General features: G+C 50.1%; 1 protein-coding gene across 1 annotated transcript in view; it reads left to right on the top strand.

Annotated features, from left to right (window-relative positions):
* Positions 1-14976, top strand: part of LOC140198785 (ubiquitin-associated and SH3 domain-containing protein A-like) — a 96559-nt gene that overhangs the window by 6351 nt on the left and 75232 nt on the right. The window contains exon 2 of the mRNA XM_072259811.1: positions 9914-9967. Within this exon, the coding sequence (XP_072115912.1) occupies positions 9914-9967 (54 nt within the window). The remainder of the gene's footprint in view (positions 1-9913; positions 9968-14976) is intronic.

The raw sequence follows: 14976 nt of genomic DNA, 5'->3' as shown, positions 1-14976 counted from the left end.
AGCTACAGAAAGGGTGGGTAATGTAGCAGGATCCTCTTTTGAGTCAGTATGGGTGGAATTCAGACACTGGAAGGGAGCAGTTACTCTACTGGGGGTATTCTATAGGCCCCCTGGTAGCAGCAGGGATACCGAGGAGCAGATTGGGAGGCAGATTTTGGAAAGGTGCAAAAATAGCAGGGTTGTTATCATGGGTGAATTTAACTTCCCTAATATTGATTGGCACCTGATTAGTTCCAAGGGTTTAGATGGGGCAGAGTTTGTTAAGTGTGTCCAGGATGGATTCCTGTCACAGTATGTGGACAGGCCAACCAGGGGGAATGCCATACTAGATCTAGTACTAGGTAATGAACCAGGTCAGGTTACAGATCTCTCAGTGGGTGAGCATCTGGGGGACAGTGACCACCACTCCCTGGCCTTTATAATTATCATGGAAAAGGATAGAATCAAAGAGGACTGGAACATTTTTAATTGGGGAAGGGCAAATTATGAGGCTATCAGGCTAGAACTTGTGGGTGTGAATTGGGATGATGTTTTTGCAGGGAAATGTACTATGGACATGTGGTCGATGTTTAGAGATCTCTTGCGGGATGTAAGGGATAAATTTGTCCCGGTGAGGAAGATAAAGAATGGTAGGGTGAAGGAACCATGGGTGACAAGTGAGGTGGAAAATCTAGTCAGGAGGAAGAAGGCAGCATACATGAGGTTTAGGAAGCAAGGATCAGATGGGTCTATTGAGGAATATAGGGAAGCAAGAAAGGAGCTTAAGAAGGGGCTGAGAAGAGCAAGAAGGGGGCATGAGAAGGCCTTGGTGAGTAGGGTAAATGAAAACTCCAAGGCATTCTTCAATTATGTGAAGAAAGAAAGGATGACAGGAGTGAAGGTAGGACCGATTAGAGATAAAGGTGGGAAGATGTGCCTGGAGGCTGTGGAAGTGAGCGAGGTCCTCAATGAATACTTCTCTTCGGTATTCACCAATGAGAGGGAACTTGATGATGGTGAGGACAATATGAGTGAGGTTGATGTTCTGGAGCATGCTGATATTAAGGGAGAGGAGGTGTTGGAGTTGTGAAAATATATTAGGATAGATAAGTCCACGGGGCCTGACGGAATATTCCCCAGGCTGCTCCATGAGGCGAGAGAAGAGATTGCTGAGCCTCTGGCTAGGATCTTTATGTCCTCATTGTCCACGGGAATAGGACTGGAGGATTGGAGGGAGGCGAATGTTGTCCCCTTGTTCAAAAAAGGTAGTAGAGATAGTCCAGGTAATTATAGACCAGTGAGCCTTACGTCTGTGGTGGGGAAGCTGTTGGGAAAGATTCTTAGAGATAGGATCTATAGGCATTTAGAGAATCATGGTCTGATCAGGGACAGTCAGCATGGCTTTGTGAAGGGCAGATCGTGTCTAATAAGCCTGATAGAGTTCTTTGAGGAGGTGACCAGGTATATAGATGAGGGTAGTGCAGTGGATGTGATCTATATGGATTTTAGTAAGGCATTTGACAAGTTCCACAGGGTAGGCTTATTCAGAAAGTCAGGAGGCATGGGATCCAGGGAAGTTTGGCCAGGTGGATTCAGAATTGGCTTGCCTGCAGAAGGCAGAGGGTTGTGGTGGAGGGAGTACATTCAGATTGGAGGATTGTGACTAGTGGTGTCCCACAAGGATCTGTTCTGGGACCTCTACTTTTCGGATTTTTATTAACGACCTGGATATGGGGATAGAAGGGTGGGTTGGCAAGTTTGTAGATGACACAAAGGTTGGTGGTGTTGTAGATAGTGTAGAGGATTGTCAAAGATTGCAGAGAGACATTGATAGGATGCAGAAGTGGACTGAAAAGTGGCAGATGGAGTTCAACCCAGAGAAGTGTGAGGTGGTACATTTTGGAAGGACAAACTCCAAGGCAGAGTACAAAGTAAATGGCAGGATACTTAGTAGTGTGGAGGAGCAGAGGGATCTGGGGGTACATGTCCACAGATCCCTGAAAGTTGCCTCACAGGTGGATAGGGTAGGTAAGAAAGCTTATGGGGTGTTAGCTTTCATAAGTCGAGGGATAGAGTTTAAGAGTCGCGATGTAATGATGCAGCTCTATAAAACTCTGGTTAGGCCACACTTGGAGTACTGTGTCCAGTTCTGGTCACCTCACTATAGGGAGGATGTGGAAGCATTGGAAAGGGTACAGAGGAGATTTACCAGGATGCTGCCTGGTTTAGAAAGTATGCATTATGATCAGAGATTAAGGGAGCTAGCGCTTTACTCTTTGGAGAGAAGGAGGATGAGAGGAGACATGATAGAGGTGTACAAGATAATAAGAGGAATAGATAGCGTGGATAGCCAGCACCCCTTCCCCAGGGCACCACTGCTCAATACAAGATGACATGGCTTTAAGGTAAGGGGTGGGAAGTTCAAGGGGGATATTAGAGGAAGGTTTTTTACTCAGAGAGTGGTTGGTGTGTGGAATGCACTGCCTGAGTCAGTGGTGGAGGCAGATACACTAGTGAAGTTTAAGAGACTACTAGACAGGTATATGGAGGAATTTAAGGTGGGGGCTTATATGGGAGGCAGGGTTTGAGGGTCGGCACAACATTGTGGGCCGAAGGGCCTGTACTGTGCTGTACTATTCTATGTTCTATGTTCTAAACAAGGGAACTACATTTGCCATTCTCCAATCCTCCGGCCCCTCCCCTGCAGCCAAAGAGGATTGAAAGATCATAGCTACTGCTCCAGCGATCTCTTCTCTCACTTCCCACAGCAACCTGGGGTATATCACATCCAGCCCTGGGGGCTTATCAATCTTGATGCTTTTAAGAAGATCCAACACTTCTTCTTCCTTAATCTCCACATTGTCCAGCACACAGGCCTGTTCTATTTCGACATCACCCTGATCAAGGTCCTTTTCACTTGTGAATACTGAAGTAAAGTATTCATTTAGGACCTCCCCAACCTCCTCCACCTCCAGGCACGTTGTCTTCTTTATCCTTTAGCGGCCCCATCTTCATTCTTGTCATCCTTCTGTTCTTCACATACGCATAGAATGCCTTGGGGTTCTCCTTAATCCTACATGCCAAGGCCTTCTCATGCCCCCTTCGAGCTCTCCTAAGTCCTTTCTTAAGCTCCTTCCTGGCTACCCTATATTTCTCATGAGCCCTTCCTGATTCCTGCTTCTTATATCTAATATATGCTTCCTTCTTCCTCTTGACGAGTTGCCTCACGTGTTTCATCAGCCACGGTTCCCTTTTCCTACCATTTTTTCCTTGTCTCAGTGGGACAAACCTATCCTGAACCCAGCCCAAGTGGTCCCTAAACTTCCTCCACATTACTTCTGTGCTTTCACCCTTGAGCATCTGTTTCCAATTTACTGTCGCTAGTTCCTGCCTCATCCCTTCATAGTTAGCCCTTCCCCAGTTAAGCAATTTCCCACTTTGTCTGTTTTTATCCTTTTCCATAGCTATGCTGAAGCTAAGGGAGTTGTGGTCACTCCCACCAAAATGCTCCCACACCAAGAGGTCTGCCACCTGACCAGGTTCATTACCCAGAACTAGATCCAGTATGGCCTCTCCTCTCGACGGCCAGTCCACATACTGTGTCAGGAATCCTTCCTGAACACACCTGACAAATTCAGCCCCACCTATCCCCCTTGCAGTCAGGAGGTGCCAGTCAATATGAGGGAAGTTGAAATCACCCATAACCACAACCCTGTATTTCCTGCATCATTCTAAAATCTTCCTGCTTATCTGCTCCTCGGTGTCCCGAGGGCTATTTAGAGGCCTATCGACTACTCCCATCACAGTGATTGATCCCTTCCTATTTCTGACTTCCACCCACACCGACTCAGTGGACACTCCCTCTGCAGCCTCCTCCCTTTCTATAGCCGTGATACTATCCTGACCAGTAATGCTACTCCCCCCCCCCACTTTCTACCTCCCATCCTATTCCTTTTAAACACCTAAACCCCGGTACCTGCATCAGCCAATCCTGCCCTTCCTCCAGCCAAGTTTCAGTAACAGCCACAACATCGTAGTTCCACGTACTGATCCATACTGTAAGTTCATCCCCTTTATTCCTAATACTCCTAGCATTGAAATAGACACAGTTCAACCCCTCTAACTGGCTATATTTATGTTTTGTCCCCTGCCTGTCCTTCCTCACCAACTCAGAACACATACCGTCATATCCTTGTCCTTCTACCCTAATCTCTGCTCTCACATTCTGATTCCCACCCCCCTGCCAAACTAGTTTAAACCCTCCCCAACAGCTCTAGCAAACCTGCCCGCCAGGATCCCTTTCCAGTTCAGGTGCAGCCCGTCATTTTTGTACAGGTCAGACCTTCCCTAGAAGAGATCCCAATGATCCAGAAATCTGAACCCCCGCCCCCTGCACCAAATCTTCAGCCACGCATTCATCTGCCATAACTTCCTGTTCCTACCCTCTCTGTCTCGTGGCACAGGCAGCAATCCCGAGATTACCACCCTTGAGGCCCTGCTTTTTAACTTCTTTACTAACCCCCTATATTCCTTCTTCAGGACCTCATCCCTACTCCTATCTACGTCGCTGGTCCCCACGTGGACGATGACATCTGGCTGCTCACCCTCTCTCCTGAGAATACCGAGAACTCGATCCGCGATATCGCGGACCCTGGCACCGGGGAGGCAACAGACCATCCGGAATTCTTGATCTCTCCCACAGAATCTCTTATCTGTCCCCATAACTATCGAATCCCCTATCACTACTGCTCTCCTCTTTTCCCTCCTTCCCTTCTGAGCTGAGGGTCCAGTCTCAGTGCCAGAGACGCAACCACTGCAACTTGTCCCTGGTAGGTCATCCTCATCAACAGTATCCAAAATGATGTACTTATTATTGGTGGGGACGGCCACAGGGGTGCTCTGCTCATTCTGTCTATTCCCCTTCCCTCTCCTGACAGTCACCCAGCTACCTGTCTCCTGACTCTTAGGGGCGACTATTTCCCTGTAACTCCTCTCTATTTCTCCCTCTGCCTTCCGAATGATCCGAAGTTCATCCAGCTCCCTAACTCGGTTTGTCAGGAGCTGCAGCTGGATGCACCTTTTACAGGCGTAGTTATCGGGGACAATTGTGCTCGCCCTGACTCCCCACATCCTACAATCAGAGCACTTGACTGCCCTGTCTACTGCCTCCATTACCAACTCCTAAGTTAATTTAATTAATTAATTAAAGACAATTACCGGGCCTTACCTCTCTGGGAGCAAGCTCGTCCTCCGCCTCTTCTCAAAAACTCAAAGACTTCTAGATGTACTGTGGCAAGCATTTGTATCACTGTCTGGTATGGAGGGGCTACTGCACAGGACCGAAAGAAGCTGCAGAAGGTTGTAAATCTAGTCAGCTCCATCTTGGGCACTAGCCTACAAAGTACCCAGGGCATCTTTAGGGAGCGGTGTCTCAGAAAGGCAGCGTCCATTACTAAGGACCTCCAGCACCCAGGGCATGCCCTTTTCTCACTGTTACCATCAGGTAGGAGGTACAGAAGCCTGAAGGCACACACTCAGCAACTTAGGAACAGCTTTTTACCTTCTGCTATCCGATTCTTAAATGGACATTAAACCCTTGGATACTGCCTCACTCTTTTAATGTACCGTATTTCTGTTTTCGCACTTTTTAAAAATCTATTCAATACACATTTACTGTAATTGATTTATTTTTTATTATATTTTAAAATTTTATTTATTAATATTATTACTTGTGTTCTGTCTGCTACATTATGTATTACATTGAACTGCTGCTGCTAAGTTAACAAATTTCACGTCACATGCTGGTGACAATAAACCTGATTCTGATTCCCACTGCTCATCTAGCCCCGCCCATTCACAGGGACTCCACCCACCCTAATCAAACTCCACCCACCCTCATCTAGCCCCGCCCCTTCACAGGGACTCCGCCCACCCTAATCAAACTCCACCCACCCTCATCTAGCCCCGCCCCTTCACAGGGACTCCGCCCACCCTAATCAAACTCCACCCATCCTCATCTAGCCCCGCCTATTCACAGGGACTCCGCCCACCCTAATCAAACTCCACCCACCCTCATCTAGCCCCGCCCCTTCACAGGGACTCCGCCCACCCTAATCAAACTCCACCCATCCTCATCTAGCCCCGCCTATTCACAGGGAGCTCTGCCCACCCTAATCAAACTCCACCCACCCTCATCTAGCCCCGCCCCTTCACAGGGACTCCGCCCACCCTAATCAAACTCCACTCATCCTCATCTAGCCCCGCCTATTCACAGGGAGCTCTGCCCACCCTAATCAAACTCCACCCATCCTCATCTAGCCCCGCCCCTTCACAGGGACTCCGCCCACCCTAATCAAACTCCACCCACCCTCATCTAGCCCCGCCCCTTCACAGGGACTCCGCCCACCCTAATCAAACTCCACCCATCCTCATCTAGCCCCACCCCTTCACAGGGACTCCACCCACCCTAATCAAACTCCACCCATCCTCATCTAGCCCCGCCCTTCCTCAGCAAGCTTTGCCCACCCTCAGCAAGCCCCACGTACTCTGAGCAAGCTCACTCACCCTCAGGTTCAACCAGTTTCCCAGACAGTCAGCATCACCTCAGACAGGGCGGGTGGGGGTGATTATTTCTCCCATACATAGTGCCCCTATCTAAACCAGTTATCACAGTCAGAGCTGAGACTGTTGTCCACAGCAGGGGAGTATCCCCACTGCTGGCCTGTTGACCACTGACCTTGGACTCAGTTCACCACTCCCTCAATTCCCATGGCTTTTACTGTGTTGACCAACCTGTCACATGGACATCAAAGCAACACACAGAAAATGCTGGAGGAACTCAGCAGGCCAGGCAGCTTCTATGGAAAAAGTACAGTTGACGTCTTGGGCTGAAACCCTTTGGTAGAACTGGAGAACAAAAGATGAGGAGTAGATTTAAAAGCTGGGGGTGGTGGGGGAAGAGAGAAGCACATGAAGATAGGTGAAAATGGGAGGGGGAGGGATGAAATAATGAGCTGGGAAGTTGTTTGTTGAAAGAGACAGAGGGCTGGAGAAGGGGGGAGTCAAATAGGAGAGGAGAGAAGGCCATGGAAGAAAGAAAAGTGGGGAGGAGCACTAGAGAGAGGTGATGGATGGGCAAAGAGAGAGGGAAAGGGGAAGAGGAGGAGGGGCATTACCAGAAGTTTGAAAAATCAATGTTCTTGCCATCAGGTTGGAGGCTACCCAGATGGAATACAAGGTGTTGTTCCTCCAACCTGAGTGTGGCTTCATCATGACAGTAGAGGAGACCATGGATGGACATATCAGAATGGGAATGGGAAGTGGAATTAAAATGGGCCACTGGGAGACCATGCTTCTTCTGGTGGACAAAACATAAGTGCTCGACAAAATGGTCTCCCAATCTATGTCGGGTCTCCCCGATATACAGGAGGCCACACCGGGAGCACCGGACACAGAAAATGACCCCAACAGACTCACAGGTGAAGTGTCGCCTCACCTGGAAGGCCTGTTTGGGGCTCTGAATGATATTGAGGGAGGAGGTGTAGGGCCAGGTGTAGTACTTGCTCCACTTGCAAGGATAAGAGCCACTGGGAGATCAGGGGGAGGGATGAATGGACAAGGGAGTCGTGTAGGGAGTGATCCCTGTAGAAAGCAAAATGTGGGTGGGGTGGAGAGGGAAAATGGGCTTGGTAGTGGGATCCTGTTGGAGGTGGCGGAAGTTCAGAGAATTATATGCTGGACATGGAGGCTGGTGGGGTGGTAGGTGAGGACGAGACATACCCTATCCCTGGTAGCGTGACAGGAGGATGGGGTGAGAGCAGACGTCAGTGAAATTGAAGAGATGCAGTTGAGGGCAGCGTTGATGGTGGAGGAAGGGAAGCCCCTTTCTTTGAAGAAGGAGGTCATCTCCTTTGTTCTAGAATGAAAAGCCTCATCCTGAGAGCAGATGCGGTGGAGACGGAGGAATTGAGAGAAGTGGATGGCATTTTTACAAGTAGCAGGGTGGGACGAGGTACAGTCCAGGTAGCTGTGAGTGTCCGTGGGTTTATAATGGACATCGGTGGATACACTGTCTCCAGAGACAGAGACAGTGTGCTCTTTCTGGACACCTGACCCAACCAGTTCCCCTCCACCACCACTTCCTCCATTTAGCAGAACTTATCCTCACTCTTAATAATTTCTCTTTTAGCTCCCCCCATTTCCTTCAAACAAAAGGTGTAGCCACGGGGACTTGCATGGTTCCCAGCTATGCCTGCCTTTTTGTTAGCTACATGGAACAGATTATGCTCCAACCCTACACTGCTGTCTGCCTCCCATTTTTCCCACACTACATCGACGACTGCATTGGTGCAGCTCTTTACTTCATCCCTCCCCCTATCCCGGTTTCACCTATCACCTTGTGTTTCTCTCTCCCCTCTCACCACCTTTTAATTCTACTCTTCATATCCTTTTCTCCAGTCCTGCTGAAGGCTGTCAGCCTGAAACATCGACTGTGCTCTTACCCATACATGCTGCCTGAGTTCCTCCAGCATGTTGTGCACGTTGCTTGGATTTCCAGCATCTGCAGGTTTTCTCTTGTTTGTGACATGGGGCATCAACTGTCTCATCAAAGTTTGTGTAGGTTTTATTGACCTGCCTTGTTACTTTCTAAAGTCCATGTTCAAGTCTGAGGCTTCTCTACCAAATCCATACTGACTGACTCGGTTACCGGCGAGTCTCTAAGTGGCAGCTTATGGCGTTCAGAATTTGTTCCAGAGATGTTAGACAGATCCGATGTCACTCAGCCGATTCCTTTCTCCCCTTAACAGCAGCAACCTCCCATCCTCTGGCTCCACACCGAACATTGTATATAGACCTCTAACCGTGGGAATGTCCTTGCCCTGTGACATCCATGTTGAAAGGTTGCAGACCCCGCACATCCTCTCTGCATCTCTACCTTTCCCAAGACTTCACCTTCAGCGTGAATTCTTTGAGATTATGATCACTGACTCCTCAGGGTTCCTTTACCATAAGCTCCCTAGTCAAGTTTATCCAAAGACTTCACATTCAAACTCAAGTTTTAAAACTCAACTGTACATAAATGCCAAGAATGCAGCCAGATGAGAGAGCGTTCCTCTGGGTCAAGGTACAAAACATGGTACTAACTATCATACACAGCACAAGACACATATATAAGGTAGCAGTGAACATCTAGTCACACACACAAATAATATATATATATTGCCCAAATTCCTGAGCTCATGGATATTGTTGGCAAAAACAAGCCCATGGAAGTCTGCGGACAAACACAATTCAGTTTGTCTTCAACTGAGCAAACACTAGGGAGCAGCACTGACGACCACCAAACTGTCTCTGAAATCACCTCTCCTGGGTGGCTGCATCTCAGTCTGGGTATTACCCTATCTGGAACATTGTTCAGCTTTGTAAACATTTGTTCTACTTTCTAAAGGGTCGCTCCCTCCTCCTGCTCTTCCGGAGATGTGAAACCTCAAGGATTACTGCTGACACTCTTCTGGCCTTCTCTCTGTTTTCTCTTTTCCCCTTCCTGTACCCTCTCCTTTCTAGAACTGTCGGCGAGTCCAAATCAGAGGGGCCGAGTTTTAGGGTGAGAGGGATAAGTTTTAAAGGTAACCTGAGAAAGAAGTTTTACTGAAATAGTGTGGATGACATCTGGAACTTGCTGCTGGAGGAGGTGCTGAAGGCAGATATGGTGAAAGTTATAAGAGACTTTAGATGATATGTCAGTAGTAAGACGTAATGCAGGGAATGGGATCAGTGCAGAGGGCCACAGAAGGTCAGAATGGGCAGGGTGGGTCGAAGGGCCCGTTTCTCTGCTCAGGATGCACATTGTTATCTCAATATCAGCAGCCGGTGCGGTCAAGGTTAAAGCCACGGCCAGAGTGAAGAACTTGATGGGTTTTGTCTCTCTCCACAGGCAGAAGGCTTTAGCAGCAACAGGCAGAGCGGGGTTTCAGGAAGCAGCTGACTGGTGAGTGCCATCACTAGCAGTGTCTGTCTGGGACCTCGGGGAGGGTTATAGGGTCTGTCCTGGTGATGGGCTACAAGTTCATACCCAGTGAGGGGTTGCAGGTTCACTCACTGTGACAGGTTACAGGTTCACTCATGGTTACGGGTTATAGGCTCACTCACTGTGATGGGTTACAGGTTCATTCACTGTGACAGGTTACAGGTTCACTCACTGTGACAGGTTACAGGTTCACTCATGGTGATGGGTTACAGGCTCACTCCCGGTGATGGGTTACAGGTTCACTCACAGTGAGGGGTTACAGGCTCACTCCCAGTGAGGGGTTACAGGTTCACTCACTGTGACCGGTTACAGGTTCACTCATGGTGACGGGTTACAGGTTCCCTCACAGTGACGGGTTACAGGCTCACTCACAGTGACGGGTTACGGGTTCACTCCTGTTAACAGGTTACAGGCTCACTCACTGTGACAGGTTACAGGTTCACTCATGGTGACGGGTTACAGGCTCACTCCCGGTGATGGGTTACAGGTTCACTTACAGTGAAGGGTTATAGGTTCACTCACTGTGACAGGTTACAGGTTCACTCCCGGTGACGGGTTACAGGCTCACTCCCAGTGAGGGGTTACAGGTTCAGTCACAGTGAGGAGTTACAGGCTCACTCACTGTGATAGGTTACAGGTTCACTCATGGTTACGGGTTACAGGCTCACTCCCGGTGATGGGTTACAGGTTCACTCACAGTGACAGGTTACAGGCTCACTCCCAGTGAGGGGTTATAGGTTCACTCACTGTGACAGGTTACAGGTTCACTCCCGGTGATGGGTTACAGGCTCACTCCCGGTGAGGGGTTACAGGCTCACTGCCGGTAAGGAGTTACAGGTTCACTCACTGTGACGGGTTACAGGCTCACTCACTGTGACAGGTTACAGGTTCACTCACTGTGACAGGTTACAGGTTCACTCATGGTGATGGGTTACAGGCTCACTCCCGGTGATGGGTTACAGGTTCACTCACAGTGAGGGGTTACAGGCTCACTCCCAGTGAGGGGTTACAGGTTCACTCACTGTGACCGGTTACAGGTTCACTCATGGTGACGGGTTACAGGTTCCCTCACAGTGACGGGTTACAGGCTCACTCACAGTGACGGGTTACGGGTTCACTCCTGTTAACAGGTTACAGGCTCACTCACTGTGACAGGTTACAGGTTCACTCATGGTGACGGGTTACAGGCTCACTCCCGGTGATGGGTTACAGGTTCACTTACAGTGAAGGGTTATAGGTTCACTCACTGTGACAGGTTACAGGTTCACTCCCGGTGACGGGTTACAGGCTCACTCCCAGTGAGGGGTTACAGGTTCAGTCACAGTGAGGAGTTACAGGCTCACTCACTGTGATAGGTTACAGGTTCACTCATGGTTACGGGTTACAGGCTCACTCCCGGTGATGGGTTACAGGTTCACTCACTGTGACAGGTTACAGGTTCACTCATGGTGACGGGTTACAGGCTCACTCACAGTGATGGGTTACAGGTTCCCTCACAGTGACGGGTTACAGGTTCACTCACAGTGAGGGGTTACAGGCTCACTCACAGTGACGGGTTACAGGTTCACTCACAGTGACGGGTTACAGGCTCACTCACTGTGACAGGTTACAGGTTCACTCATGGTGACGGGTTACAGGCTCACTCCCGGTGATGGGTTACAGGTTCACTTACAGTGAAGGGTTACAGGCTCACTCACAGTGACGGGTTACAGGCTCACTTCCGGTGAGGGGTTACAGGTTCACTCATGGTGACAGGTTACAGGCTCACTCCCAGTGATGGGTTACAGGTTCACTCACAGTGACAGGTTACAGGCTCACTCCCAGTGAGGGGTTATAGGTTCACTCACTGTGACAGGTTACAGGTTCACTCCCGGTGATGGGTTACAGGCTCACTCCCGGTGAGGGGTTACAGGCTCACTCCCAGTGAGGGGTTACAGGTTCAGTCACAGTGAGGGGTTACAGGCTCACTCACTGTGACAGGTTACAGGTTCACTCATGGTTACGGGTTACAGGTTCACTCATGGTGACGGGTTACAGGTTCCCTCACAGTGACGGATTACAAGCTCACTCACAGTGACGGGTTACAGGCTCACTCACAGTGACGGGTTACGGGTTCACTCCTGGTAACGGGTTACAGGCTCACTCCCGGTGATGGGTTACAGGTTCACTTACAGTGAAGGGTTACAGGCTCACTCACAGTGACGGGTTACAGGCTCACTTCCGGTGAGGAGTTACAGGTTCACTCACTGTGACAGGTTACAGGTTCACTTACAGTGAAGGGTTACAGGCTCACTCACAGTGACGGGTTACAGACTCACTTCCGGTGAGGAGTTACAGGTTCACTCACTGTGACAGGTTACAGGTTCACTCCCGGTGACGGGTTACAGGCTCACTCCCGGTGAGGGGTTACAGGCTCACTGCCGGTAAGGAGTTACAGGTTCACTCACTGTGACGGGTTACAGGCTCACTCACTGTGACAGGTTACAGGTTCACTCATGGTGACAGAGTTACAGGCTCACTCCCGGTGCTGGGTTACAGGTTCACTCACAGTGAGGGGGTTACAGGCTCACTCCCAGTGAGGGGTTACAGGTTCAGTCACAGTGAGGGGTTACAGGCTCACTCACTGTGACAGGTTACAGGTTCACTCACAGTGACAGGTTACAGGTTCACTCACAGTGAGGGGTTACAGGTTCACTCCCAGTGAGGGGTTACAGGTTCACTCCCAGTGAGGGGTTACAGGTTGACTCATAATGAGGGGTTACAGGCTCACTCACAGTGACAGGTTACAGGTTCCCTCACAGTGATGGGTACAGGTTCCCTCACAGTGACAGGTTACAGGTTCACTCACAGTGACGGGTTACAGGTTCCCTCACAGTGAGGGGTTACAGGCTCACTCACAGTGACAGGTTACAGGCTCACTCACAGTGACGGGTTACAGGTTCACTCACAGTGACAGGTTACAGGTTCACTCACAGTGACAGGTTACAGGTTCACTCACAATGAGGGGTTACAGGCTCACTCACAGTGACGGGTTACAGGCTCACTCACAGTGACGGGTTACAGGCTCACTCACAGTGAGGGGTTACAGGCTCACTCACAGTGACAGGTTACAGGTTCCCTCACAGTGACGGGTACAGGTTCCCTCACAGTGACGGGTTACAGGTTCACTCACAGTGACGGGTTACAGGTTCCCTCACAGTGAGGGGTTACAGGCTCACTCACAGTGACGGGTTACAGGCTCACTCACAGTGACGGGTTACAGGTTCACTCACAGTGACAGGTTACAGGTTCACTCACAATGAGGGGTTACAGGCTCACTCACAGTGACGGGTTACAGGCTCACTCACAGTGACAGGTTACAGGTTCACTCACAGTGAGGGGTTACAGGCTCACTCACAGTGAGGGGGTACAGGTTCACTCACAGTGAGGGGTTACAGGCTCACTCACAGTGATGGGTACAGGTTCCCTCACAGTGACAGGTTACAGGTTCACTCACAGTGACGGGTTACAGGTTCCCTCACAGTGAGGGGTTACAGGCTCACTCACAGTGACAGGTTACAGGCTCACTCACAGTGACGGGTTACAGGTTCACTCACAGTGACGGGTTACAGGTTCACTCACAATGAGGGGTTACAGGCTCACTCACAGTGACGGGTTACAGGCTCACTCACAGTGACAGGTTACTGCAGTTACTGAAGAATTCCATGAGTGTGGCAGACTATTGAAGAGTAAGTAACTCACTATCAGTTCTTATGGAAAAATGAGGTCACTGTGTCATTGCAATGACTGAGGTGAGGGAGGGTGGTGGAGGCATGGGTTGGAAGGGAAGGGCGGAGGGAGGGTGAGGAATGAATGGAGGACAATGGGGATGTGATTTGATGCTGTGGACAGGAAGGAATGTCCTGCTGGTACACCTCCATGGATCTCTCCACCTGCAGACTATAGACAGCAGGTGTGGTTTCCTGTCTGTGAACAGGCGGATGTGTGTGACTCATCCCCCACTTCAGTTGTGGTGATTTTGCTATCTTCCTGTGATGACACCCCTCCCCTAAGGCTCTGTTTCAGATCCCACCACAGGATGATACACACACCAGGTGTCCCTGATAGATTTGGCCCTCACTCAGGGTTTAGCAGCTGATAATGGGGCCCTGAGATTTCTCGAGCCCAGCTCCTAGAAATGCCCAATGCCCCTGAGCAACTGCAGATCTCACTCCCAATCCCCACCCATCACCCCTTGAGTACAAACACCTCACCATTTCCCTGTACAAAAGGGGGCCATGCTGTCCAATATGGTGCCTGTTTGCTCCTGTTTCCCAGCACTTCGGGACTGGTGGATGTGTCGACAGTCTCTGCTTCCAGCGACCTGAGGACCACTCACCATTATCGGTGGCCCTGTCTTCTGATCCTCCTCAGCTGGATCACAACCACCTCAGAAAACCTCCAAGGATCAGCCCTCAGTGATGTCCTGGGCCCAGGCCCCAGACCCAGGCCCACCCTCCCTGTGAGGTGACCTCAGGCATAGACAATGACCTCCACAGGGCTGATCGTGCTGTTCCAGAACAGCTTTCAGCTCCTGAGCTCCATGCTTCTCCAGAACAGCAGCACCACAGGCCACAGGCCAGTCAGCCCATCCGGCCTAGTCTGCCATTCATCAACCCAGCCCCTGCTGTCCCCAACCCCTCCTTCAAGCTGCCTCCTCACACTTCCCACCACAACGTCTCGTCCCTCTCCAGTGATCAAGGCCGTTGTCTGGGTGAGTATGGTCCTCCTCAAAGGAACCTGCGAGGGAACCTCTTCACTCAGTGAGAGTGTGGAACGAGCTGGCAGTGGAAGTGATGAATGCAGGTTAGATTTCAACATTTAAGCGAATTTTGGATCGATACATGGTTGGGAGGGGTTTGGAGGCTGTGGTCTGGGTTCAGGTTGACGGGACTGGCCAGAATAAGTTCCTGTGCTGTGGTCATAGATAA

The sequence above is a fragment of the Mobula birostris genome, chromosome 6, assembly GCF_030028105.1.
Source record: "Mobula birostris isolate sMobBir1 chromosome 6, sMobBir1.hap1, whole genome shotgun sequence".
Classification (NCBI taxonomy): domain Eukaryota; kingdom Metazoa; phylum Chordata; class Chondrichthyes; order Myliobatiformes; family Myliobatidae; genus Mobula; species Mobula birostris.
The sequence above is the reverse complement of the archived record's forward strand: the minus strand, read 5'-3'. Positions and strand labels throughout refer to the sequence as shown.